The sequence below is a fragment of the Prunus mume genome, linkage group LG5, assembly GCF_029339155.1.
Source record: "Prunus mume cultivar Tortuosa linkage group LG5, ASM2933915v1, whole genome shotgun sequence".
Lineage (NCBI taxonomy): Eukaryota > Viridiplantae > Streptophyta > Magnoliopsida > Rosales > Rosaceae > Prunus > Prunus mume.
Window position 1 is genome coordinate 29,690,217 of NC_142702.1, and position 27,627 is coordinate 29,717,843.

Sequence of the window (27,627 nt, forward strand, 5' to 3'; positions counted from 1 at the left end):
TTGTATTTAGACAAATTAATACAACTAGCTAGTTACCATGCAGCTAATTGGTTCTGTTCTGTCCTCTCCCTACGTAGTAATATAAACAGTAATTATTCCTTCCCCTCTTAGCTACGACAAATTCAAATAAGTTAACCATAAATAAATAAATCAAATTAGCACAAATCAAATTACATCATTAGAAAATTTTAGAATCCCATAGAGCCCCGATGTGGGAAAAGTAGCCTTAAAACTCATCGTTTGGATGGCATGATGATTGGTGTTGTAGTTGACAAGCTCTCACCGTTACAACCCACTTCTGTAGCCGGGGGTGGGGTAGACGACATCGACGTAAGCGTCGTGAGACGTTCGTTATTACTTGAATAAACGACAAACAATTATTCTATCTCACCACAAACAATTAATTAATAAGCTAAAGGAAAATGATTGAAAATCAATAGTAGTAGAGAGACTTCAATACAAACCTGCGCAGTTCCCATGACATATAAAATCAGTAGGAAGCTAGTGATAGAAATAAAGATTGCAAACAAGTTTTTCTACAAATAAGGGTCCGTTCGGTAACGTTTTAAGTGTTGAAGAATATAAGTCCCACATTGAAAACTTGACTAAATAAAATACAAAATATAACAAATGGTTCTACTACTAATAACACCAAGGCCTTTTGTGATAAAACCCCACACCTACTGGGTTTGTAGGTGGTTAAGTTGACAATATCGATGTTGTTAATAGTGGGCAATCTCTCTGAATTTAACATTAAGAGGTTGTTTTCATTTTCAAAGAACAAAAGTGAGGCAAAAACACGTTTGATGGCCCAAAACCAGAAGACAATGAGAATGTTTCATTTTCATTTATTGAAGATGTTTTCTTTTCCTGAAGATGTTTTCTAATTAATTTGCCAGATGCATTTTAATATGATTAATTGATGTATTAAGGAAAAGTCATGTAAGGGAGAGGTAAGGGGAAGGTGGTATTTGGGTGAGAATGGGAAATTTGAATTTGAGAAGGCTGGCTTGAAGGCACTTGTTTTGTTGATCGATGATTAGAATATAAAAGAACAAAGGGTCCAGTGAGACACCAAACACACATGACGTTACAAATATCTTATTCCATATATGACGGTATTGCCCCTGTGGATGACATATTTTCTTCATTATGGCATACATCCCCGTTTTAACTCGACTGGAAAAACAAATAACAAATTGCACCCATCAGACTCAGAATGAAGAAGCTCAAAATATAGGGCGGCTTTTCTTAAATCAATTGAATACTAGGGTTGAAATATTAAAAGCATAAACAATGAAAATGCATCAGATTCATATATATGATATGAGTTAAGGTTCGGCATGCATTATTCATAGTTACAAGTGACAGCCAAAGCCACTTGCAGATACAAGTCCTATAAGCTTGATAGTTAGTTGATACAGCAAACACTTTTCTATACGAAGAAGAAGAAGAAGAAGAAGAAGAAGTTTGAATTCTAATGTAAATTAAGAAGAACCCATCTGTTTTGTCTGTCAGGTCCGCCCGGAACTGCAGCTACTGTGATGCTACCCATAATAACTCAATTGACTGCTAGTTTAGAGGGTTTTGAGTTTACAGGGCGGAGCAGAGAGAGAGAAAGGAACAAGGAGCATTCGAGTGAGTGGCTGCCAAATTTAAGACACAACACAACTGAATCCAAATTGTACCCGCAGCGCATTTTATGCATACACAAGGTTCTGTTTAATCTCTTAATTATCGTGCAGGCCAAAAATTAAAAGAAAACTAATATATATATATTTTGGTCAATAAAAATGAAAAGAAAAGTAATACGAATATGGCGTTTTAGCATTGACGATCGAGACGATTCTTTTTGTCCGCAAGTCTTTTTGTAATATAAGTTAACAACTCGAGAGTTGAGAAACGATCATGAATCAATAAAAATCAGAGTGAGAGAGTCTGATTGACAATAATAATAGGAGAAAGGGAAGGGAACCAGTACATAGCTAAGCCAATAATTAAGAAGATCGGAGTCTTTGTATATGGATTTGGCTATTGTTTATCTACAAGCAAGCCAAGCCAAAACTTCTATCATTGGTTTGGGCTTCAATTTTGAGGGCAGATGGGCTTCTTTCAATCAAAATTGGGGCCAACCTCACCTCTGCTCTGCTGGGATTCACTTGGGGGGGTAGGGGTGTGTGCGTATTCCTAGACTCTGAAAAAGGTTCCTGCAATAAAAAAAACAAAAACAAAAAGGTAAATCATATTGTGTTGGTCTTCTTTTTACGAATCTACATGACAATTGCCACCAATCACGCCACTGATCACACTATAAATTATTGGGAACCAGTTACGCTAAAATCACGGAAACAACTCCAAACCCCAAAAACAGCTTTTGTTTTGAAAAAGAAAAAGGAAAAGAAAATCAGTGGGATCCATTACTCTCATCAGTGAGAAACAATTGCGTGAAATGAAAATAGTATTGTTATGCTATTTCCGATAAATCATGATATGTCATTTGTGATAATTTTTTTTCACGTAATAGTTTATAATTGAATTGAAGATAATAAAATAGTATTATGTCCATTTGTTTCACACAAGTTTTTCTGCTCATTAGCTAGCTGCACTAAATCAATCAACACCTTTCATTTCATGTTTTCCACGGTAGTGGTTCCCCACGGTGGACCCATATGATATGATTTTTGAAGTCTCATCATCAACCGTTGATCAATTGAGATTTGGTGCATTGGAAATTTGGAACCGGAGGAGACTCTCACAAGTCCGAAATGATGTTATGTGGCGGCGGGGTTCTTCTTCTTCCTCTCTGTTTCTATCTACATACATGTCGTTGTTGATGAGTTTGTTTAATGTTAGATTGCACGTTCAATCCAGGCAGCATGAGTGCCTCCAAGGTCACGCCTTTGATTTATATTATGTAATGCCCACTCCACCCATCTATCTATGGCGTGGTCTTTTGACATGTGCTTTTCAACCCACTAGATTGAAAAGCAATTGTGCAGCGAATTCAGCAGAGCAGCCATTGCCCACAAGCACAACACAACATCTTCTCTTATCCAATTCCACTCCAATGTTTTATCATGTATGTATTCTGTATAATGTATGTGGGGACTCAGAAAATATCCACTGTGTGACTCTATCTATCTACCAGCTGCTTTCCGTGCCTTACAAATTTAATTACAAAGGGCATGGGCCTCCTAGCAACCAACCATGACCCATCCATCCTCTCCCAACGAAGAAGTTCCTGATAATTCGGTCATTAAAATGGAAGGTTGAGATCAAACCTATCAGTCAGGTACAAGATGGAGAATCGGGATGGGAGCTACTACTACTAGAATCTTTTTCATTCTTCAGTTGGGATCTTAATTCACATGCTTCTTGCGTAAATTAATTAAATTACCAATAGTAACAATACAATAGGTACGTTTTGATGGAAGATTCTTCATTCTTTTTTATTGCCAGCCATATTTTTTTGGATGAAAATGGTGGCAAAGTGTGCAACCACTCCGAGCCGGGATTGTTTACAGTAAAGCTCTCCCCAAGGGGTGTTTTTCACCCGCTGAGTTTCGAATGCTGGACCTCAAAGGGTATCCAACTAACATTCACCCAACTTGCAGGAACTAGCCCCAGTGTTTCCGATAGACCAAACCCCTTGGGTATTGCCAGCCACATTTGAATTCAATTTAGATCCTTTTTTTTAAAGCAGAGCTTTAGACACATTTATTAATGGGATGAAGTTCTCTGTAGAGACACTCAGACCAGATTTTTACGAAAATGACAATTCAAGGAAGGTAGGGTAAAGCTTTTCATGGGTTGGCCAAGAAACAGAAAAAAGGCTAGAGCTTTTGATGGGAACTTCCACAAAGCCATAAGCTTTCAACGATTCAAACCATTTCTGATAAGAAAGTGGAACCCATGAACCCGCTCCTTCTCTACCACGGTACCAACACACCACCACAACAAAAACAAGCGGGAGGGAGGGAGACACACAAAGAGGCTCAACAACACGAACTGGAAAAAAACAACATTGCAATTTCCAATTTTTGGGTGTGGTCACTGTTTGTGTTTAGAGACAGTGGGACCCAATGATACCAAGAAATTTTAAAAAAACACCAAGGAAGTAGGACCCACTAAGTGGCTAATGATGAGGGAAAGGGAGGCCTAAATTAATCACCTGTTCTTCTTGCTACCAAAAGCAGAGACTTTTGCTCTCTTTAAAAATCTTCTGAAATCGAAGTGCCTCAGATTCCTTGTCTACACACAGACGTGCTCGCCTTGATGGATGTCCCTCCATGCCTCTCTCTCCCTCTCTCTCTCTCTTCGCAAGTCCTGTGCTTTTTTTCTAGTCCTCATGGTATTTGAATCTCCCAAACTAGAGTTGTCGTTTTCTGTGCTTTAGTCAAATCTTATACCAAACCATATTGGTCACTGTCAACAAGTGGCCTCTCTATTTATTTTCTACTTTGCCCTTCTTCTTCACCATTTAGGTTTCACATACTCCTGCTTCGAATTGGGAAGGCGGTTACTGGGTTTTGGACTTCTCGGTAGTTGCGCTTTCAGCTCCAGAAGAGCATTCACTAAGGTTAGTGGTTAGCTTGCTTTCAAATATACCCCTTTAGACTTTTGTTACGCTGTTTGAGAGAGAACAAAATGACCGGAGAAAAGAACAACTTTCAACTGAGCTAATGCAACTGCTCATGGTTGGTTGAGGTGAGCTTATCTTTGAAAAGGCATAATGCATTCAATTGCTTTTCATTTCCAGGATTTCCTCCTGTAAAAAGAAAAAGTTGTGAAATTTTGCAGATTTTGATGTTTGTTACCCTCTTTATGTAATTCACTATTCCTTTTCCTTTCCAGCATTACCTATTTGAACAAGAAAAGCATGAAAACCAACGATTATCTCAACAATAAAAGAGAGGATACTGAAATTTGACAGCTTTTATTGTTGGTGAAATGCAGATAAAATGAGTTTTAAGTGTTTTCAAGTGTTTAGTATATTGTTCTGTTGATTTTCCTGTCTGATATGGTTGCGGAAATGTGGCAAAGCACTATCTTTATACTGTTCATTTTCTTATTCCCGTATATTCTTTTTTCTCTGGCACGGCTGTTGTCTAATTAAAATAGTAGCTTCTGGTATTTTATTAATTAATTGTTAAATGAGACGCTCTCCTCTCTTTCTTGCGCAGACACACACACTTGGTGTTGCTTAATCAGTTTAAAAATAAAAAATTGAAATGGGATTTTTATTGGTGCATAACCTCACTCTTCCTCCGTTTCTCGCTTTCTCTCCTACACACGTTGTTTTCTTTTTTTCTTTTCGTGGGGAGGTGATTTCAGATTTTTCATGGGTTTTGGATGCTGAGTTGTGCATTACCTTACTATAACCTCATATGTTCTTGCTGTTGGGTTTTTTGACCCCCTACTTGGCCTAGTCTTTTAAGTTCTTATCTTGATTGTTTGCAGCATAAGGAAATCTTAGTTCACTTTCCACGTTTATGCTCATGGGAACAATGACTACAAGTATGCCCGTCCCTCGAGTAGCATCTAATTTTGATGAGGTTTCTATGCATCAGAGCCTGCTCTTCTCTGATAGTCTCAAGGTACTACTCTTCTGCTTAAAGATTATCGTTAGTTGGTTCTTAGTTTTGCGAGTTCAATGAAATGTACTGGGGTTTTAAATTAATCATCTGGAAAAATCAAATCTTTGGTTTTCTGTGTACCTCAATCAAAAATATCGGAATCCGAGGGCAGTTAGTTTGTGATGGTGGAAATATCTCTTTGTAGAGTTTTATAATTTTTTCAGTCAGAGACCCTTACAACTGAAGTTCTATGATTTGCTTGCGCATTGCATTACTTTTTCAGGATTTGAAGAATTTGAGAACACAATTATATTCAGCGGCAGAGTACTTTGAACTATCATACACAAATGATGACCAGAAACATATGTGAGTTATTTTGACTCGTGGAAGTTTGGGTTTTTCATAAATATTTCTTTTCTGTCATTATTTTAACAAGAAGAAAAAAAATTCCCTCCTGTTATGCAGAGTGGTAGAAACATTGAAAGATTATGCCATTAAAGCTCTCGTGAATACGGTGGACCATTTGGGTTCTGTGACATATAAGGTTAATGATTTCTTTGATGAAAAAGTGGATGAAGTTTCCGGCACAGAATTTCGGGTATCTTGCATTGAACAGGTAAGGTTAAACTGTTAAAGTAATGCCTTTGTCAGTCATCCGGTAGACACTTCTGATTCAGGGCTATCGATATAAAAGAAATCTTGAACAAGCTTGTCTGATGTCTGTTTCTATTTAAAAGATCAGTGGAAACTGGCTTTTTTGGGTTTGGTAGAAGATAATTAAGTTTCCATGTAGATTGGCTCACATGATATACCTGCTTCAATTGTTGGTCTGCTAAAAAGCCAACTTCTTCTACAGGTTCATAGTTTATTAGTCAAAAGTTTTGCATGACAAATATTTCCCAGATCACATTTTATTGTTTGGTGGGTATTTTAATTTCAATGAAACTCTTATGCTACACAGCAAGGAGTAGTAATTCCTTTTAGGAGAGCCTAAGTCGGTTCGACAACATTGTGTGAATTACTGCACCATAGACCATACTCAACTCCGTTAATTTCTAGTTATGTTTTTCAATCACAAGAAACCAATACTTAAGAGACGCTGACAATTTTCTTTTCTTTTTCGTGGTTCGTTAGAGGCTAAGGACATGCCAAGAATATATTGATCATGAAGGTCTTTCCCAACAGTCATCAGTGATAGATACTCCGAAATATCACAAGCGTTACATCTTGCCAGGCAAATACTCAGCTTCCTCTCTATATATTTTTTGTTACTTTAAGCACTCTCTCCATTTTGTAATTTTTGTCCGGCTTTAAGAGATAATTCTTTGAACTTAAATTCACGTTCAGTTGGTGAGACCATGCGCGGTGCCAACAAAACTAAATCCAAATACGAAGGTTGCAACCTGGATGATGAAGATGAATGGCATCAATTTCGGAATGGTACCATGCTTTATCTTCCATTTTGTTTCAATGCATATAAGTAAGCAATTGTTTAACATAACTTTGTTCTTGTTGTAATCTGATCGGATTCCTAAAAGCTGTTCGTGCTACCATTAGAGAAACCCCTCCACCTACAGTCAGGTAAATGTTGTTGCAGCACTTGTTTGAACCAAGCTTGTAACCCAGGTTAATCTTGGTCCTGTTTTGTGCAGCAAAGGGCGTTCTCCATCTCCTTCTCCACAACCATCCCAGCGGCCTGGAGTTTTTTCTTTTACATCTACCATGCCCAAAAAGGAATTAGGTGCGTATGCATGTTAGACATCGTGATATTGACACCTTTATAATGAATTGGCCATTTAGAATCTGACTATGAGGCTGTTTACTATTGAATCAGAGAAGCGAACAGTTTCACCTCATCGGTTTCCACTTTTACGGTCTGGATCTCTTGCAAGTAGGCCAACGACCCCGAACAAAAGTCAGTCAACTACCCCAAACTCAAGTAGGCCTACCACTCCGAATCCTTCTAATGCAAGACGACGGGTGAGTGTTGGAATTGGATTGACTTTACCTGCATTTTCACTAGTTCATATACTTGCCACCATTCCCTTCTATAGAGGTACTTAAAAAGTAAAATGTTTATGCATATGCCAGTACCCTTCGGAGCCTCGTAAATCAGCTTCAATGCGATTACATGCTGAAAGGGAAAATGGAAGAGAGGTTGAACAATACCCCAGCAAAAGTAAACGCCTCCTCAAAGCGTTGCTTAGCCGGCGCAAGTCAAAGAAAGACGACATGCTATACACTTACTTGGACGAATACTGAGAATGGACATTGGAAGCAGAAAATTACTGCATAGTTTTTCTTTCAGCTTTACCATGTTTGATTACCTTTTATTTTTATAAAGCTATGTACGTTTTGAAATCTTATAAACATTATATATCAAATGTTATATATCATTTCAGAAGTTTGCTGGGTAATGCATTTTAGCGTCAATCATTGACGACATTAGCTGCAACAAGTTTGAAGGAAAGAGAAAAGCTTCTCTGTACCACTATGTTATGTTGGGAGGAACTACGTTGTCGTTTAGTTGCCACCTTAAATGGCCTAATCTGTCGGCAGCATCACAAAAGTTCCTGTGCGGTTGATATTTTATCAATCATTAGACGACATTAAAAATGCTTCTCTGTACCACTATGCTTCGTTGTCGTTTAGACCTTAAATGGCCTGTCGGCAGCATCACAAAAGTTCAGTGCATAAGATTAGACGACATTAGCGTGCAACAAGTTTGAACACCACTATGTTATGTTGGGAGGAACTACGTTGTCGTTTAGTTGCCACTTCCTAATCTGTCGGCAGCATTGCTCAATGCTGCTGCAAACGTGAACAAATGAACTTCATTGCTCGCTGCAAACCCAGTTGAAGTCACCTCAGAAATCCCATTTAAACGCTCAGTTAGAGCATTTCCAGCGGGAGGGGCTACCCATGCAAGAGGCTCCCAGACCACAATCCCGTTTCTAGCAGGCCAAGGCTTGCCAGGTCAAGCGCTGGGCTCCACCAGCTTGGATAAGCCCAAAGACAAGACTTGCTTTGGCTATTATCTGGACAAGCTGACCTCACGCTAACATCGTTGTGACATTAGCAGTCAATTTAAATACCAAAAAAAAAAATTTGAAAAAAGAGGGGGGAAAAAAACCCAGAATTTTCAGAATTTTTTTTCTCTAAATATGTAACCATATTCTTCACTTCCCACACCAAGACTCCATACAAATTCTTCTCCTCATATTTCATGTGAATAGTGATTGCTCTTGAATTGTCATGGCAATGAGTGGGAATGTATAAAAAAAATTGCTGAGGTAGTCACCATTCATATGAACAGTAACTACCCTTGCCTCCCTTTGCCTTTTGCACTGGCAAATGAATAGAAGTGCTCTTAAAGGCGAACACTGAATCACTAGTATACTGTAGAACGACAGCCTTCTTTCCAGATATCTTATAGGTCCGACGCTAAAAATTCAAACTACAATTCATGCTTTGAAAAGTTCCACAAACACCGACTTTTGACTCATTGCGTTACATTACAGCTCATTTCATGAAAAAACTAGCTAAGCTAGTGGTCACAATTCCATTCCTTTTCCGAATTCTTCAATTGTTTTTGTGGCAAGTGTCAATACATCTACAAATGCACTATATGATGCTCGAAGAAATCTTGCCTCAACAGCCTCAAAGTGCCTGTACATAGGATAAAAACAACAACCGCAGATTCAGTAGAAAGTAAATAGGCAGAAAGAAAAATTTGTTTCTCCTCCTCCCCGATATAGCACTTTCTTGCATCAGAATCATTACTATCAAAATCATTCTTCGATAAAAGTTTGAACAATTAAGGTTCACGAAGAAAGAAATTTGCTTACACTGAAAGCTTTCCATTAGAAACTGACATCTGCCTCTTCACCTTATCTGGTTGCAACTGCAATTATAAATGGAATCAGATAAGATGCTAACTGAATCACTATTGAAGTAAGCAAGACATAGATTAAGCATATGAAAAATCACCTCCTTATCAACAGCTAATACAGAATAGACAATAGAAGCGCTTTCCTCAGACTCATAATCTACCTCCAAGTCACTGCAGACAAAATTTCAATCTAAGATAACAATGTTCCTCTGTGGGTTAAAGAATTCTCAAAGACAGATTGTAAATGATGGAAGTTGGATAAATGATCTCCACTTCCCATAGAAGCACAACCATTGGAAAACTTTACCAGGTCACTCAATTGTTCATACTCCTGTAGTCCTCGATGCAAATTTGGTACAAAAAGAGAGACTACTGGTTTGAAATTTTCAAATGACAGTTTTCTCATTTAAAGTTTATTCTTTTTTTGAAAAGAATTTAAAGTTTATTCTCAAAAATATCTAGAGCAATCTCAGAAACCTCACCCAATTTTCTTAAAGAGGGTAAACCTCAGCATATCTTGATCTACCTACCTAATTAGGAGCTCTAGAACTCCTCCCTAACAATGCTGAAGACCACATATTAGCACCTATGAATCCCCAAGTTAGCTCCAATCATAAATTAGAAAAATCTAAAACTGAAGCGAAATGTTGAAAATATAGGACCAATTCAACTTCTCCAAGAAATTTAGTATGTCTTTCAATGATGAATCTCATTATGACCGGTTACTGTGCATATTGTAAAACTGTAAGGAACAACATGAGTTCGGATATAACAAGGAAGAAAAAGCTACAGCCTACAAATATTATATTAAAATTACAAAAACGGGGAACACGTAACAGAGAAGCTCAGTGGGATGAGATGAAAAGACCATAAAACCAAGCATACAAGCCACACATACATAAAAGCAGAAGAAAAATTATGGAAAAACTTGGAAGTTAACTGAGAGACTACACAAATTCATCGAAACAGATACTCAAGAAGGCAACTTTATGAGAAAAAAACAAATTCAGCTTGAACTACATCACCATAACTAATGTTTTTAACAGATACGTGATAGGAACAAACTGACCCATAATGGAAAATCATTAAATCATTAAAAAAATATTTAATTTTTGGTCCCTATGGGATTGAAAGAGGAAGATAATCAAAACCCAGAAAAACCCAGTTGAACTGTTGACTTAAATTACAAAAAGCAAAGAGACGCCAAAAGACAGAACCAGAACAAAATTACATATTGAAATATAAGAGAGGAAAGTGAGAGAGTATAACCAGCTAAATTCCCACTGGGTTTGGCCATCTGCCTTGTCAGAAGCTACAGCAGCCATAGTCCTGTGGAGCTGAGAAGTTGGAAAAGATGAGCAAAATGTCGGGGGTTTATCGGGTTCAAGATGAACAGAACGCTGCGTTTGGAGGTTTGGAAGTAAAATGAAAACTGTGCTGGTAATTCTGTCACGTGCTTGATCCCTAATTTTAACGAATTGGGTTAGGTATTCGAATGACACAACTACCCTTAGTAGTGGGAGAAAACTACAGAAATTGGATTGTTGAGGTTTACTCGCAACTTCGCTGGGCATATTGGTATATTCGGGTGGTATATCTGCCATGTTATATAACTCTCAGTGCTGTTCAGAGTTGAGAAGATGGTATCTTTTCCAGCACAACAAAGCATCTCCCTCGCCATCCAAACCTTTCTTTCTTTCTTTTATTTTGGTTACCTTCTCAACAAAGCAAAGAGCACATACAACGCTCTGATATATCTCTCAGACACATGCAAGTGCCAGGCACGTATTCTCTCTCTATCTCTTATGTATAAACTTGGGTTTTGCTTCTTTTTTTCTTATAGTTTATATGTTTCTACCGTATAATAATTCCAGGTTTGAGAATTGGCCATGAAATTCTGTTGTGCGGTCTATACATAAAAATTTGCGCTCTGCTTTCCTTAAAATTTACTGTTTCTTTATGAACGTAAGTACATACGACATGTCTTAAAATGATATTCACTTTGATGCTCTGCTTTCTTTTGAACAAAGGCATGTATGATGAACATAAGAATTTACTAGGCATGCATGATATCTGTTCCTTGTCTCAATACATGTCTTTGTTTGAGGTAAACTAGTGATGCTGCTAATTGGCTGTATAAAGTTTGATACCTTAATCCATATCATATGCAAAGATCTTGAGTTTCGAGGTTCGAAACCCAAAATTTTGCTCAATTCAAAGTCTTTAGAGGTGGGATGAATGTAGTTGAAAATTAAAAAAATTGAAATTATAATATAGATGTAAAATAGGAACCTTTCTGCAGGGAAAGTTGATATATGATAGCAGAAAGATGGATACAAATAGAAAACCCCCTATTATTTTTCCCTCTCATTCTGGACGCTTAATCTGTAAAACGTGTCATTTGTAAGGACTCGTTGTGGTACAAATAATAAATGGATGAATTAGCATCGTATGTTGCAAGTGAACGAGGATTGGGATCCGCCTAAATATTGGCCCTTGTGATCTCTCTCCATTCCTGCCTCCATCTGCAACATGTCTGTATTGCCTATAAAGGGCCTCATTTTGTAAATAATTCTGGCTTACACTCGTGTTGGGAACTCTTCACAGCATTTACTTGAGAGCGCCAACTGCTTAAATACATTCGGCAGTGCCAAATTGCCAACAGAATGAAAATTTGATAAACCCCTGTTGAAAGAAACAACTATGTCAATTGTTGTGCTTCACTTGGTCTAATAAATGAGCTCTTGAAGGAAAAATACAGTATAATTTACCAGTAAAACATGTGGGTCTAGTGGCTATCTTGTCTCAGCCTATGTGATGGAATGTCCAATTCTAGCTGGTTTTATACTTCTGAAGGTTCTCCTTGCATTCTCAAATGCCAATGCAAAGAGGCCAAAGAGGTATAAGAGGTAAAGATGTAGCTTTTCGAACATATTGCACATGAAAGATACACAGTTGCCTTCATCAGTTCTTTTTCTGATTAGTGACATTCTTGTAGGCCATCCACCCTGTAAACGATAGCATATATTAGCATAAATTCACAAAATACAGCAGGCATGCTGTCCATTAATTCATGCTATCATACAGAATAGCGAGAGAACAGTTCCTTTTAAGTTAAATTGCTTACCCAAACTTTTTTCAGGCAAATTTGTCCAATCATGTGGCTCTGTCTTTGCTTCTGATGCCTTGATCAACTCAATAAGAGCTTTGTTGACCTGATATGTGAAATAAATTAAAGTTGCAAATCATTTCCACTGTCAAGCATAAATGAATCATATCACTGATTACAATATAATCTTGTAAATAATGACCTACTTTGTTATTCAAATCTACCAGAAGAAAAACACACCTCTTCCGTCCTCTCATGACTCACTAGATGCCCTCCAGGAAGATCTACCATTCTAGCAACAGGGTGCAGCTTCTCTGCCAGTCGCCTTGCATAATATATTTGAGCAATGACATCATGCCTGTAAATTCAATGAATGTCAAGTTGGTTTTTCGAAGAACTGCGATGCAATGAAATGGAAAATCAAAATTTACAAGTTCCATCTAAAAACTTCATTACAGAGATGATAGCTTTTATTGAGAGCCGGAAATGTACATATGAACCATTGCCTTTTTGTAGGCATACAAATTCCAGCCCAACTGATAGTCCTATCTTGAAGAAGAAAAAGAAATGACATCTGAAATGCACTGCATAGTATGTATGACTGCACCTTCCATGAATGACTGAAACACGAAATCCTGCAGAGCGGATCAATTCTATTTCCATTTGTTTCATCTTATGCGTCCAGCATGCATTGACTTGACCCTCGAAACCATGGTTAGACTGCATCCCAGTTGCTGATATGCCTTTTACATACTCCTGGAACCAGGTTCTAGATCAGGTCATGGATCTTATGCTACAATTATATTAAACCCTGAACCCATTGCCGGCAATAATTAAATATCAAAATAATTCAATAAGAAGTTAGTTCCTTTAAATCTGAAAACCCCAAACTACATATCCCAAATTAATCCCCTTATTTTACAAAAAAGTTCCCCATAATGATAGCAAACAGATTCCCTAGATGAGTTACTGGAATACTCCTTGTAACATATTTGTGATTCTCATTCACAGATATGATACCGCTGTTTTTTTCTTTGAATTTTATTGCAAATTTTAAGGGCTTACTTGATATAAAATTGCCCTTCTCGTGTTGGATCCAACATATTCCTCAAGATATCCCTGCACATTAATAGAGTAAATGTGTTAGAGAGCCGCTTTTTCTTTCACTGATTATTGATGCAGAGTTAACAGACAGCAAAATGATAGAATGCAAAGCAGTTTGGACCTTGGAGTAGTGGGTGTCCAAGTCAACAGCTGCCCTTTGCTCAGGAGTCTTTGCCTTTAAGAAACGGACAGCAATTGATAATGTGTGTCGGTCAAGCTGCAAAATATTGAACATATCAATGAGAAAAATGTCAACTGAAATGCTGTTTCAACTTCATGGGTAGTGAGCATAATTAACTCTCTTGTCAAGGAGAATGCTTGGTAAAAGAAAATTTTAATGCAGCAATGACAAGATATGTACAAACCCTTGGTAAACATTCAAAACCTCCTCCAGTCACATTAAGCAAAGCCAATGACAAAATTCTATCAGGCACCATTGCTGCTAATTTGCAGGCTATCATAGCTCCTGTTGTGGTAGTACAATTCAAGTCAGACTAAAGAACTTGAATTCAAATGAAATGCGGAAAACGAAAAAAAAAATTAATGCTACAAAGAAAATTCAGCTCACTGTTTGTCATCCAGTAAGTGACTCAGTGCCAAAAGCCAGGATTAACTTAATCATAGACTGTTCAAAAACCTTGCAAGGAACCTCAGAATCATAGACTCACCCATGGAATGCCCGAAAACATGGGCTTCTCTCCAGCCTAAATGATCCATCAACGCAATTGCATCCTTTGCCATTGTTTTTGTTCTGCAACAAAACAACCAGATACCATAATTCAACTAAACTCTCTTAAATAAGTAGGCTTGACAGACGTTTGATTAATGGGAAACTTCAAATACAAAACAAATGTAAATCAGTTTTTTGATCAAATTCCATAAAAAATAGAACTGAACTAGCCAATAGGTTTCATAAAGCGCATTGATGAGAAAACCAACCCAGTTCCATACTGAGAAAAAGCAATCTTTTTCTTTTTCAAAATTCAATATGGATTTTATAGAGCTAGAACAAAATTGACTTTTTCAAATTAATGAAGTAATGAAACTCACGTATATTCGGATTTTTTGGTGGGCACGGAGCTCCGACCCATACCACGGTTATCGAAGGCACAGACCTCGATGCCACCGCCACTAAAACCAGTCTCATTGTCAGAGTCATCGGCTGCCCTCCTTTCATCATCATCATTGGGCGTAACGGACCCTGTCAGCCCCTGGATTTGTGGGCCCCATGATTCGTGAGTCCCCGCCAAACCTGACAATCCATTGCAAATTTATCAACAACCCAGAAAACTCCGACCAAAACTCAGTTCGTAAAATATCAAAAGTAAATATTGTATAAGAAAATATTGAATCTTGATAGGCGACCTATGATGAGGAGGACCTTGGTCGGTCCCTGACCGTAGGTTCTATAGAAAATTTTGATTCCATTGTTGAGGTTGGCGTCGCCAGTGGCATTCTGCCGCGACCCGACCTCGCAATACGGCATCGTCTTGATGATGAACGAACGAGTGAAAGAGGTTTTAGAGAAAGGCAGGGAGGTCAGGCACTCTGCGTTTTGTTCAGATGCCGGAAACGAACATGAGAATTTGGCTATCCTTTGGGTCTGGGCGTATCCTCTAATATGGTCTAGAAGGTCGGCGGGAATACGTGGCAAAAAATGAGCGGTTGTTGCCATGTAGTGCAATAGTCCGCTAAGCCGGATGCGGTCAAAGTCAACAAACTCAGCCAATAAAAAGTGGGGGAAGACACTAGGAAGCATATGTATGCTTTTGTTTATTTATACTAATTTTTTTATTTGGGACAGTTTCACATCTACTTGTTAACTAATCTCATATTAAAATGTTACTTTAAGAACAATTCCTGGGTTCATTGTCACTTTCTTTAGACGAATTTCTTTTTGATGGGTCCTTTTTACCCGTATATCTTGCTAATCAATCATGTAATCAGACCCAACGCAAACAGTAATTGGGGGCATTATTAAATAAATGATGCGAGTCAAACTAGAGACGCCTTTGGTTTTCAAAGCACGTATTCCAGAAGTTTGAATTCCCTTTGTCAACTCAATGACCTTTACCAATTGGCAACACTGAAAACTAAACGGTGTTTAGATTAGATGCTAGTAATCTTAATTCTTGTGTATTTTCAATCTACACTTGCATTTTTCATAAAAGCGCCTTATCAAGTGTTGTTGACAGAAAAACAGAAGTCTGAAACTTCAATCCAATTTTGGAACAAAGCGAAGGAGGAGTGTTTGGTCGGTGGTTTTGTTTTCTCTTCGGATATTGAGTGGTTGGAAGGAAAATCGTGGCAGATATAAGGTGGCTGATGCTGCGTAGGATGGTCGGTTTAGGGTGATGGTGACAAGGTCGAGCTTCCTTCGTTGTTCCTATCCAACAATAATATCTCACATGGCAAATGTGGTTCTATGATTTTGTATTATGTATTATGTGCGCGTGTTTCAATCTTGGTTCTTGAACAGGATCCGGCCTTTAGAATCTGCACCAAGTAGCTTTCGTACAATTCTGAAAAACTAGTTTCAAACTGGAACATTCACAAGAGGCGACAATCTACAAGTAGAAGGGAACACATGAAATAAAGATTGGTTACATACGCATGATTACATGGTTACATACATGTCCATAATTAATTACATCTTTTGTACAAAAAACCAGTTCTGGTATTTACAGGATTAACAAATCTGAACAAGTTGATGCGTACTAATAGAGATAATGAAAAAAGTTACTAATCTCGTGTATCAATCCTATGTAACCCAGCCACATCACGAAGAGTAAATACCATTCAAGCAAGCTACCAACTGACAAGCATCAAGATTAAATAGTTGGAAACAACCACCCCATTGTCCACCCAAGGAGCAAACCGGCACCGGCAAGACCCAATCCCAGTGCAAAAGCAACAGCACCCTTGCTAATCTCATACCTTGGTCTGCCACTTCTCTTTCCAGCCCTGCGCTGGCCCTTCTTCATGTGCCTGCCTTTGTATGGGGACCATGGAAAGCAAGCTGGAAAGAGCCCGGAAATTGGTTCTTTTTTACTATTACGCTGGAGGCAGAAGTTTTCAAGTTGCAGCAATTGGAGCCACTGCTTGTAGGCAAAGAGTTGTGATGCCTGTTTCAAAAACAGAGTGATGATGTGCTCCTTCTCTGTATAGGCTTGCTGTGCTGCTTCCTCAGCTTTCTCGCTCGCGTTTGAGAATGACACAAAGCTTCCAACAGCTCAGCTTTACTTCGATCATCTTCTGCGTTATTTTGGGTTGCAACCTCATCCTTGCTGATTGTACCGTAGTCATTGTTTTGGCTGGAAATGAAACAAATTATATAGCTTGTCAGAATTAAACTAAGCATTTAAGAAGAACGATACAAAGAATAAATTGTTCCTTTCATATAAGAGGGAAAATAATATACAATTTAGATATTGATCCTCAATCCTCATGACACTTAGACCATAAAGTTCTTTAATTGGTTTGCAATTTATGTGATTCATATAATATGAATGCTCGATGAATACCAGATGATAGTGGGCAACTGAAAAAGCTGTTGTAAAGTAAATGATATAGAAATACCTTGATGGACTGTCAGACTCATGTGTTGAGTGACCTGAAGTAAAGCTTCCCCACGTATAAGTGTCCATATTGGAGAAACCCAATTCAGCCATCTGATCAATTGATAAATTAGGGTCGAAAGCAGAAGGGCCCTTCCTACTATGCTTAATCTGGGGCCGTGGAAGATCACAGTTCTCAATATGTTCAAGTGACTTCTGAGCAACCAAGGAAGCCAATTCATCTTTACCTGCAGAGCGCCACCATGGTTCAGTTTTCCCAGTTCCCAACCACTGGGATTCTAAACCAGAAGACAGTTTCTTGGGTTCTTCAGAGCTCAAGCAGTTGAAAGAATCCAAGTTCATGAGATGATCATCTGAGTACCAAAACTCCTCCGGGTCCCTTTTCTTAGGCAATTGAGGAATATTACCAGTTTCTGCCTTGAGTTCTTGCATTCCCTTACTCTGGTCATTTTTTGTACAAGTGACAGAAACCTTGCATGGCTGCTCCACAAATGAATCAACAGTATTTTTTATATCATTTTGATTTCTAATTACCCCGTTGCACTGATAATAGTCACTAATAATGGCAGGTTTATTAACAAATCCAGAGTTTAGATCTTCAAGTTCAGCCTCAATAAATTTTAGCTGTTCATACGTGAATTCCTTCTGAGGCCCAAAGTTGGGTTCCAGGTTCAACCACCACTTAGTGTTGGGTGCCAGTTCAGAACTTGGGTTATAAGACATGCAACCTGGTGTGAAGTGATCAATCCCTTCTGGAGCATTCTCAGGTGCAATATCAGATTCTGCTTTTGACGAAGATGATGACGGAAAGGAAGAAAATCTTGGAGCGATCCTCACATCTTCTTGCACAAAACGACAGTTTGCTCTACACTGCCATGCAGTTCGTGCTTCTGCTGCTGCCATGCCTTATCTATCTGCAGTAGATTTACAAATAACAAAATATTAATCAGTTATAGTTTACAGTTAGGCACAACCGGTAAGGCATAAACCTGAATGCATAATTAGGAATTTGAAAGCTTTTAACCAGAAAAAAGAAATTTGCCCGAAGCAGAGAGAGACTCAAGTACTAAAGCGCAATTCCATTATGTGGGCAAGAGTCCCAAATCTCAACAAAATTAACAGAACTCTGATCCGAGAAAGGCAGGAACATTTAAAAGAAGAATGAAGATACAAAATCAGAAGTAAAACAAAAGTAACAATATACAACCTCACAGAGACGATACAGGGAACAAAGAATTGATGTTATTGATGTAAATTTAAGACTCAACCCAGTAAAACTACAAGCTCAACCAGAAAAAAAAAAAAAAAAAAAAAACCTAAACTCACTTGTATTTAATATTTTAACTGGGTCTAAAATCAAATCCAGATTCTACAAAGTGAAAAACAGGGCTCTGTGCTTCTGCTTCAAGTAATTGATAGAAAATCTCTATAAACGTAAAATCTGCGATAGTATGATACAAACACAAAAGCGCTAATCAAAATCTATAAATACCAAGTCAGTTCATATTCTATCTATAATAGTTGAATATCTAAAATCAAGTTCCACGTTCTACAAACTGACAATTGTGCCCAGACAGCGCTTCAAATAACTGAAATACGTAAATTTTGAAAAAACCGAAATATTGAAACAATTAAAGCAATACCCAACTCAAATCATGCCATGAAATTGAGAAATCAAAGAGAAACAAGAAAAAATCTCAACCAGTGAGAACCCAATAGATGCCATAAAAATATTAAAAAAATATATAAAAAAAAAGCTTTTACGGTTGAAAGATTCAATAGCATATAAACAATCACCTCATAACATGCATCAAACACTGATTGACCAACAAACAAATATGAGCATATTCCATTTCAAATAAAAATCATGATTCAAGCATTAACACCCCAAAGTATTGAACAGAATCTGTAAAATCTGAAAAGAAAGAGAAAACTACCTTCAAAGGGAGGCGGGTACTCTGGATTTTGCATATGTTTTTGAGATCCAAAGACGCAGATACAGACACAGAGACCTCCTTCTTTATTGGCTCCTACATCACCGTTGATTGCTATAATAATGCAAGCGGTGATATCCCGTTTGATTTGAAGTGTAAAATATCCAAAAGACCAATTGGAAGTTAACATTTTTCTGTTTCTATCCGGCAAAGGTTGAAAATCCGAACTTTGGGTGACACTTTTTTATGTGCTGAATGAAGTAGTACGTTGGGCTAAAGAGGTTGTACCTCAATGTGGAGAGTCTACCGGGCCTTATTTTTGGTGCGAAAATACACCTTCGTTGCCATTATTGGATGTGCAATTGCAATATCGCATTCCATCCCATTCGTTTGATAGGGTGACAAGTGTCACTTTGAAATGTTTCTTAGCAAATTGGCAATTTATAAATATGGGGCCAACCAAAGCCCACCGAGTTTTTTTATTTCTCTGAAATAGACATAAACAAAAGATCTCACATCATTCTGCAACTGTAACTCGTACGTATTTTAGGACGCAAGTTGAAACTTGAACCCACCATATACGACATGTCATTTTAAAATAAGTAGTGTTGTTGTTTACTTTACGTCGTCTGGTCTGGTGCCTTGCGGTGCTGTCTTCCACTTATTGTCGTAACTCATAATGAACACCGTAATTATAGTCGTTGACTTTAATGAACGATGCACGCCATAATTGCCGCAAAACGACATCGTTTGAAATATAAAAATTTGTATTTAAAAAATAATCAAGCGCAGAACAAAACACAAGTATTGCTTTTAATGTTGAATCCGTTGCTTGAATTTCATTCCAAGTGCAGACAATCTTTTCTGCAAAGGGAAAATTTCGTTTTTCCTCCCTAGTTTGTCTAAGTAGAATACAACTTTTTTCAGGGTTATCATAACCTCCTCACCCTCGGGGCCAAACTCTTTCTCTTGGATGCTCAAAACCCTCTTTAGCTGCTCCAGCAACTCTTCATCATCCTTCTTCAATCTAGTTTGGATTGACACCAAACAGTCGAGAGCCTCCGCTGCGAAATACATCACCATAGCACATCAGATGAGGACCAAATGATCCTGTCATTTACTTGACCATAAAGAAAACAACAACATACCAACAGGAAGGGAATCTTTTTCAAATGCTTTTTCACGGATGTGCAAAGCCTCCAGGGCAAGCTGTTCAGCTTCTTCATCCCGCTTTAAATGGTAGAGAGTAACGGCAAGGTGCAGCATTGGGAATGTGATGGATTGATCATCAGGCCCCACTGTCTTTCCCATGATCTCCAAACTTGTCCTCAGCAAGCGCTCAGCCTCCACATAATTCTTCGACCTCGAATGGGACGTTGCAAGATTAATAAGATGTGTTGCTGAGCTTGGGTCCTCTTTACCTTTATATTTCTCAGTGATCATCAAACATTGCTCCAGTAGCTCTCGGCCTTCCTTCCCTCTGCAAGCATCCAAATTAATATGCTAAAAGAGAAAGGAGCAACTGTAGGCCGTAGGCTTTGTTTTTAATTTCACATCAGCAGAAACTTACAATGTAAGAAGTAGAAAGATAAGGATACTTCTGAGACGATAATTAAGAACATCTACCAAGTGTACAATCAGTGAAGAACATCACTAAACAACCACCACTATTATGAAATTTGGAAATATAGGAAATTACATCCAAACTTCCAATCATAATATTGAATTGAACTGTACCTTCCAACAGCATGAAGTAACTCTGCCAAATCTATCCTCATCTTCTCCATTCTGCTGTCATCTAAAGCCATATAGTTGGACGTTGTGATGACCTGTAGAGCTTTTCTATATAAAGAGATGGCTTCATTTGCATCTCCTGCAGCAAATTAGAGCATCTGAACCCATACGTGAAACAGAGAAGCTATTCACAGTGTGTGTGTGTGTGTGTGTGTGTGTGAGAGAGAGAGAGAGAGAGAGAGAGAGAGAGAGAGCGAGAGGGAGATATTGTATGATTACCCACTGCACACTTCACGTGTGCCAGAGAACACATGGCCAATCCAACTCTTCCATCATTCTCTCCATATAACTTCTTGTATATGTTAAAAATTCTACAAAAGGACAAGAAAGAATGAACTAAACCTTCTAAGATTCAGTCAGTGCACAAGGAAGCAAAGTAAGCTGTTCTACAAAAAGGGGGAAAGCAATTAAACCTTAGAAAAGGACTTTCTGCCTCAACAGGCTTTCCTTCTTTGAGTAAAAGACTGCCAACACCAAATAAAGGTATGACCAAATCCTCACTTTCAGCACCTCTACTTGATTCTAGAAGACTTATTGCGCGATGGTAGAATTCTACTGCTTTTGAAGTTCTTCCAATGGAGCTGAGAACTTTTGCCATGCCCAAAATTGGTGTGATAAGAAAGACACTATTTTTCCCTGAAGACAAGATGGCAATAACCATTTAATAAAGATGGAAAACCTCAAATCTCGCAGACAACAATAAGTGAAGCTACAATGGATTCATACTGTATTAAACTTGTAGTTCTATCGAATATTACTGTAAAAAAGAGATCCTTCAGTTCATCATGCAAAATCACATATATCATGACTTTATTATGATGTGTTAAGGAGATCGAGTCATTTAGCCATCTAGTATCATTCACCACAAAAGTCATAAAAACCATCTGGAAACAGCCAACTAGTTTATGAGTAGCGAAAAGGCTCCAACTTGAAAAGAGAGCTTACCATAAATGTTCTCCATGTTACCAATAGCCCTCCTATATGCAGACATTGATTTCTCAAACTTCCCCAAAGTTGAATACATACTTCCCATATGCACGAGAACGGAATCCAGAAGTGGTTCATCATCCTTTAGACTGTCAACAACTTCATTCAACTGGCCACCCATTAAAATGCACCAACAAAAAGGAGAGGAATAACAGCTTACAGAGGGAAATGGGGGAGAAAAACTATAGACGCCCTTCAAAAGAATATACGCCTTCCCTATAGAAGGAAAGAAGAAATTACCATATCCAGTAGGGAATTAACAAATTTTAAGTCACCAATAGCCATGTATCCTAGAGCTATGATGTCAACGGTAGCAGCTTCTTCAATGCCTCTAACACCGGCTTTCATCCTTTCCTTCACCGCCTCATAATTGGCTTGAAGTAGGTCTATGGCATCATTTTGGTTCCCCATCATAATCATCATTTTGACTTCATCAAATAACTCTTGCAGTTCCCTCTCAAAATCTTTCATCCCATCCAATTTGTCACTTGAATGCTGAAAAGAAGTAACAGACCTGCTAATCATAAAAATTGGGCAGTCAGTAACTTATTATTTTATGGTGAAACTTAGCAAAAAAACAATAGAAAGGAAAAGGAAATAGCTGCACCTCTGAAAGTTATTTGAATTTGAAACATGACTTTCTTGGCCTGCCACATCCGTATCTAATGAGCCAACAGAAGCAAAAGTTCTGGAGGCATAGCAGCAGAGGGCAAAGGCTCTAACAGGAACCATGAAAATGCTGGAATTCTTTTTTGGGAGACAGCCAGAGAAGCAAGTGAGGCCTTTGTGAAAATGGCCCGACTGGATGTGATGTAAGCACACTTTGCTCATCCTGAATGGTTCAAGCAAGATCATGAGAGCGCACTAACCCAACAAATTCAACTACATAAAAAATCCCTGTTCAAAATATTGGGCAATGATTTTCTTAAAATCCATCCTTGGTGAATCAAAACCAGCAGAATCATAATTCAATACAATTAAAACTGAAATTATATATGTGGTATGTGCAACAACAACATTGAGAATCTGAAGACAGAGGGATAGAGAGATTACCCGTAGTTGTTGAAAAAGGGAGAAGGGAGAAGAAGGGAAGCTGCCATTGGAGTAAGAGGAGGAGTTGCAGAAGAGTGAAAACCGAAAGATAGCCCAAGCTGCCAAAGCGGTAAAGATAATGAGAATGGCGGTCGGTTATGTGAGTGGGTTAACTCAACGATCCGGGTTTGGGTCGGGTGACTGGTCGGTTCAAGCTTTAGCCCTACAAATGTTATTTTATTTGTTATTTACAATTATACCCCGAAGTATTTGTTTATTTTATGTCCGTGTATTTGCCAAGAACAGAAATTAGACCTTTCAAATAAAATCTATTCGCGCTCTCCCTTTTTTCCCACTCTTCTCGCTAAAAATGAAAATCCCCAGATCCCTTCAGATCTCTATCCCTCGGTGAGATCGAGTAACGATGCTTCTTCGGTGTGTGAGATCATTGGATCAAAGATGATCTACTCTCACTTTACAACCCTAATTGCTAACAAGGGGGCTCAGTCCCGTCGCGAGATCGTGACCGGAACGGCAGCAAGTAAGCGGTGGTTCTGAATCCTGATGGCGGCAGCTGAAGGTAATTTAGGGTTTATTCTTCGATTTCATTTGACTTGAGGGTAATTATTTAGGGTGTTTCGATACTGACGTTTCTTCAACTCGATGAATTCCGATCCTTCCATCCTAGGGTTTGAATTCTTTGATTTCCTTTGACTCGAAGGTAATAATGTAGGGTGTATCTTAAATTTGTTTTGACGTCTCCACAAATCGAAGAATTCAGACTCTTCCAACCCTTGGGTTTGAATTCTTCGATTTTCATTGACGTGAGGGTAATTATTTTTGGTGTATCTTAGATTAATTTTGACATTTCCTCGTGTCCTCTTTACATGGCATTTAGGTATGGCTGCTTCATTTCCGCTTCTGAAGCTGCAAGAGATGGTGGCATTCTTATTGGAGCTATGCATAAATCAGGTCTTGCTTCTTAATTTTCTATTTACCATCACAACTATAGTGCAGTAAATTTGCTTTGTTGCAGAGACGTCATCTTTTTTATTATGCATTTGCTTATGTTCCCTCAAATTTACCTTTTGTTAGTTTACCTCTATGGCCCCATAGTACTTTTGCAAAATATGTTTGATTCTTAAAAACTTTTCATGCCACGCATGAACTTCCGATTAATGTTTGTTCCGATATTGAGGAGGAAGTTTATTTTTTGTTTGTGGTATAAGGAGTACCGTTATTTTGCTACCTTCTTTTTGTGTTGTACTCATGGCCACATTTTAAATCTCAGTGGTAGTATTTTACTGTCCTGTTCTAGTGTCAATCGTGTGATGGATTGCTGTGGTAGGTAGCATAGGTTTAACCCCACATCTTTTTCAAGCTCAGCTCCATAACCTGTTTGTTCCTTCATATTTGTTAATGAGTGCCAATGTCATGGGATTGCATCAGATATATTTTCAATAGCATGCACCCCTTAATCGTTCTTCTGACTGAACAGTTTGATAGCATGTTTTGCTCAGATTTCTATGCTTTTTTTTTTTTGGGCAGATGGTTAGTTTTCTTTCAGGTTCCTATGAACGCTATCTGGCTCCCCTCCCCTCCCCGCTGCTTTCAGGTAATCACTCCTTCACTATGTCAGGAGACCATGGTAACATCATGATCTGCAGCCAGTCTCTGTTAGATGGCTACTGCTGCTCCTGACATGGTGGAGAAGCGATTACCTGAAAGCAAAGAGGAGGGTATGCAGGTACTGGTCATTATCATAGGAATCCTAGAAAGTTGCATAACCGCCAACTTCAGTTGTGGAGTGGCCAATGGCTGACGCGGTCAAGTGCAGATATTAATAATGTTAGACATACAGAAATCTTAATATGTTATGATATCTCATCATAATTGCAATTACATATCATCATAACTGCAATTACATCTCATTGTTAAACACCAGTATATGTTTATATTGGCCTTTCAATGTGATTGTACTTTTACTAAATATAAAAATGTGATAATGAGATATCTTCCATTCTTAAACATTTAGGTTGGTCATTTTCTCACCAAATGCTCTTCCCTTGAGTTTTCCTCATGTTGTATTTTAAATTAAGAACTTGTTCCTATGAATTTTTTGTTATTTTATATCTCATTGTAAATGCTGTCATCAGCCACTCTGTGGAACCTATCATTCTAGTTGGATCTTTTGCGAGTAAATCTGTCACCGCACTAAATCATTTGCTAATGTTCTACTCTGATATATAAGTGCAATCCCAGATGTTCCATCATTTTTTCAACTGTTGTACATTCTCTTTTCTTCTATTTAGATTGTATTTGAATTGCTGATGTATTCTTTTAATTTCTCTAGGTGTTTTTTGATTTTTGATTTTTGTGTAATTTCCTTGGATATCCTGTAACTTGTTCTTCTGTTCCATTGGGATCTTTGTCCCCCAACAGAATGTAATTAAGGCTGCGATTCAGCCAGCACAAACTCTCTAGGTTAACAGTTTGGCATAAATAGGTTTTTGGACCCAAACAAACTCCTTGGGCAGCAGTCCTACACGTGAACATTATGGATGACATGTTACTCTCTTTGGTTATGAAGGCAGCTGGTTCTGCATTAACTGGTCTTGTTCATGATAGCCTTTCTGAATCAAAATGCAGATTGAATGTCCAAGGAGTTGGGATTCACAAATATGGTTGCACGTCGTAGCGGATAACAAGTAAGTTCACATAATTTTATTCTAAATTAATTGGAATCTGCTCATTTCTTTCCTGGTGGAGTGTCCTGTTTTTATTCTTAATTAACAGTGTGATTCCTGTTCTGCATCTGTTAAATACAGTTATTATCATCCTTGATGTTATAGGTTTGACAAAGATTTTAGTTGTCTGTCCAGTCCAGATTCTATGTTTTTGCTTTTTTCTTTTCTATTGGTAAATAGTTGCTGAGCGTTCATGTAATTGATAATCCCTCCTATAAAGTAAGAAAACAAGGGAAGTTTTCAGTGATAGGGGAATTTGTTTAAACTATTCCTTAATTAGGTGCTGATAAACAAGAACTGTTCGAAAAAAGTGTCCTCTCCAGTCTCTACTATCCGTTTTAAATGTTTTTTTTTCCTATTGGGTACTTATCTTTTATGTATTCTTAATATATATTAGCAACAGGTTATATATAATCGCAATTCCGCTTAATGTACTGTAATAAGAGAATAATTATCCTACAGGTATGCTTGGACTTTTGCCCTTCACACTATCGAATTACCTGCCTCCATCGAATGTCAGCTCTGAGCGTGTATGCCCAATGCATGATTATTCTTTGATTAATTGGTCCAAATGTGTGCTGAAATTTTGGTAAAAATAAATACAAATTTATAAATAAACCCAATCCTAGACATGTATTTATAAAAAAACCCAAACACTATTTAAATATATAAACACATCCAAAATTAACCCTAAAGTCAACTTTTTGGGTGTGAGTTTTAAGTGTGTGTAATGATGAGTTTTGGGTGTGTTTATAAAGTGTTTTGGGTGTTGGGTTTTTTTATAATTTCTACCTCTATTTTGAGTGTTTTAGTGAAACTCCCAAAAATAAATTCAGCACAAACCCAGTATAAGTAGTCAAAAGTCATCATCCCATACAATGGGTACAAAACTGCAATTGGACCTATAGTTGAAATTACCGTACAAACGACTACTAGCCCAAATTGGGAAAAACCCGGAAAGTCAGCCCAGTAATTTGTAAGCCGGCCCAAAAGTCAGCCCATAGCCTATAAGCCCATAAATCGGCATTATAACGTCAAACAGCCCCCATAACGTCTATGCATGCCCATAAGTCCGCATAGTAACGTCAAACAGGCCAATAACAGGCCTAATAATGTGTAAACCGGCCCATAAGGTGGCATCGTAAGGTGAAAGGGGCCCAATATTGTGTAGGCAGCCCTAAAACTTGGCCCAATGATGTGTAATCCGGCCCAAAAAAGAACCAATAGAGTGTAAGAAGGCCCATAAATCGGCCCAATAATGTGTATGCAAGCCCAAAAGGTTGGCCCAATAACGTGAAACAGGCCCAATCGGTCGGCCCAATAACGTATAGGCCCATTAATTTGCTCCAATAACATGGAAATGGCCCATATAACGGCCCAATAACGTGTATGTAGGCTCAATAGTTGACCCCAATAACGGCCCAATAGTTTGCACCTAGCCCAAAAAGTAGGCTCCATAATATGTATGCAGCCCAAAAAGTTGGCCCAATATGTGTATACAGGTCCAAAAGGTCGGCCCAATAAGGCCTATGCAGGCCCATAAGTTGGCCCAATAAAGTGAAAATGGGCCCAGTAAACGGCCCAATAAAAACGTATGCAGCCCAAAAAGTTGGCCCAATAATGTCCATGCTGTCCCATAAACCGGCCCAAAAAGTGAAATAGGCCCAAAAGGTCCCAATAACTTCTATGCAGGCCCATAAGTAGGCCCAATAACGTGTATAAAGGCCCATAAGTTGGCCCAAAAACATGTATACAGGGCCATAATTTGGCCCAAAAACGTGTATACAGCACCCATAAGTTGGCTCAATAACGTGTATGAAGGCCCATAAGTCGGCCCAAATGTCGGCCCAATAACGTGTGAGCAGGCCCATAAT

General features: G+C 38.2%; 4 protein-coding genes, 1 long non-coding RNA gene and 1 pseudogene across 9 annotated transcripts; 2 read left to right on the plus strand and 4 right to left on the minus strand.

Annotated features, from left to right (window-relative positions):
* Positions 1-4,240: 4,240 nt before the first annotated feature.
* LOC103333624 (protein ABIL2) lies at positions 4,241-7,980 on the plus strand. 2 transcript variants are annotated; one of them, XM_008236498.2, is made up of 10 exons: positions 4,241-4,579; positions 5,461-5,597; positions 5,860-5,942; positions 6,042-6,192; positions 6,711-6,810; positions 6,924-7,016; positions 7,115-7,157; positions 7,229-7,317; positions 7,411-7,556; positions 7,668-7,980. In XM_008236498.2, the coding sequence occupies exons 2-10, from the start codon at positions 5,493-5,495 to the stop codon at positions 7,836-7,838; spliced, it is 981 nt and encodes a 326-aa protein (XP_008234720.2). In that variant the 5' UTR covers positions 4,241-4,579; positions 5,461-5,492; the 3' UTR covers positions 7,839-7,980. The 2 variants fall into 2 exon arrangements, with proteins under 2 accessions (XP_008234720.2, XP_008234721.2); XM_008236499.3 differs by having other exon boundaries at positions 4,252-4,707.
* Positions 7,981-8,973: 993 nt separating this feature from the next.
* On the minus strand, positions 8,974-10,907 carry LOC103333623 (transcription factor). Its single transcript, XM_008236497.3, has 4 exons — positions 10,738-10,907; positions 9,567-9,639; positions 9,425-9,480; positions 8,974-9,245 (listed from the first exon to the last, which is right to left on the minus strand). The coding sequence occupies exons 1-4, from the start codon at positions 10,791-10,793 to the stop codon at positions 9,131-9,133; spliced, it is 300 nt and encodes a 99-aa protein (XP_008234719.1). The 5' UTR covers positions 10,794-10,907; the 3' UTR covers positions 8,974-9,130.
* An 805-nt stretch (positions 10,908-11,712) lies between these two features.
* Positions 11,713-15,284, minus strand: LOC103333622 (alpha/beta-Hydrolases superfamily protein). Its single transcript, XM_008236495.3, is given in 12 exon segments — positions 11,713-12,153; positions 12,240-12,464; positions 12,466-12,476; positions 12,596-12,683; positions 12,818-12,935; positions 13,185-13,333; positions 13,643-13,696; positions 13,803-13,898; positions 14,047-14,147; positions 14,350-14,432; positions 14,732-14,933; positions 15,047-15,284. Coding segments are annotated over 11 exon segments (1,209 nt in total). The 5' UTR covers positions 15,168-15,284; the 3' UTR covers positions 11,713-12,153; positions 12,240-12,278.
* A 985-nt stretch (positions 15,285-16,269) lies between these two features.
* Positions 16,270-19,081, minus strand: LOC103333621 (uncharacterized; annotated as a pseudogene). The gene is made up of 3 exons (XR_016126737.1): positions 19,057-19,081; positions 17,261-18,173; positions 16,270-16,995 (listed from the first exon to the last, which is right to left on the minus strand). The product of XR_016126737.1 is annotated as an uncharacterized LOC103333621 (transcript).
* An 858-nt stretch (positions 19,082-19,939) lies between these two features.
* Positions 19,940-23,180, minus strand: LOC103333620 (Tetratricopeptide repeat (TPR)-like superfamily protein). 2 transcript variants are annotated; one of them, XM_008236492.3, is made up of 9 exons: positions 23,028-23,180; positions 22,582-22,806; positions 22,215-22,488; positions 21,933-22,083; positions 21,401-21,623; positions 21,207-21,298; positions 20,931-21,066; positions 20,342-20,673; positions 19,940-20,257 (listed from the first exon to the last, which is right to left on the minus strand). In XM_008236492.3, exons 1-9 carry the CDS (start codon positions 23,072-23,074, stop codon positions 20,007-20,009), a joined length of 1,731 nt encoding a protein of 576 aa, XP_008234714.2. In that variant the 5' UTR covers positions 23,075-23,180; the 3' UTR covers positions 19,940-20,006. The 2 variants fall into 2 exon arrangements, with proteins under 2 accessions (XP_008234714.2, XP_008234715.2); XM_008236493.2 differs by having other exon boundaries at positions 22,582-22,871; positions 23,028-23,173.
* A 116-nt stretch (positions 23,181-23,296) lies between these two features.
* Positions 23,297-26,315, plus strand: LOC103333619 (uncharacterized). 2 transcript variants are annotated; one of them, XR_016126739.1, is made up of 3 exons: positions 23,297-23,586; positions 23,905-23,978; positions 24,555-26,315. It is a non-coding gene; the product is annotated as an uncharacterized LOC103333619 (long non-coding RNA). The 2 variants fall into 2 exon arrangements; XR_016126738.1 differs by having other exon boundaries at positions 25,656-26,315.
* The last annotated feature ends 1,312 nt before the right edge of the window (positions 26,316-27,627 follow it).

Excerpts from the sequence above, each read along its gene's own strand:
- LOC103333624 (XM_008236498.2), top strand. The coding sequence starts at position 5,493 with ATGCTCATGGGAACAATGACTACAAGTATGCCCGTCCCTCGAGTAGCA. Across the intron at positions 5,598-5,859 it reads TCTTCTCTGATAGTCTCAAG|GATTTGAAGAATTTGAGAAC; the intron begins GTACTACTCTTC and ends TTACTTTTTCAG. Across the intron at positions 7,017-7,114 it reads ATGGCATCAATTTCGGAATG|CTGTTCGTGCTACCATTAGA; the intron begins GTACCATGCTTT and ends GATTCCTAAAAG.
- LOC103333623 (XM_008236497.3), bottom strand. The coding sequence starts at position 10,793 with ATGGCTGCTGTAGCTTCTGACAAGGCAGATGGCCAAACCCAGTGGGAA. Across the intron at positions 9,640-10,737 it reads ACCCAGTGGGAATTTAGCTG|TGACTTGGAGGTAGATTATG; the intron begins GTTATACTCTCT and ends TTTTGTCTGCAG. Across the intron at positions 9,246-9,424 it reads TCTAATGGAAAGCTTTCAGT|GCACTTTGAGGCTGTTGAGG; the intron begins GTAAGCAAATTT and ends TCCTATGTACAG.
- LOC103333620 (XM_008236492.3), bottom strand. The coding sequence starts at position 23,074 with ATGGCAGCTTCCCTTCTTCTCCCTTCTCCCTTTTTCAACAACTACGG. Across the intron at positions 22,489-22,581 it reads AATTCAAATAACTTTCAGAG|GTCTGTTACTTCTTTTCAGC; the intron begins GTGCAGCTATTT and ends TATGATTAGCAG. Across the intron at positions 21,067-21,206 it reads ACACGTGAAGTGTGCAGTGG|GAGATGCAAATGAAGCCATC; the intron begins GTAATCATACAA and ends AATTTGCTGCAG.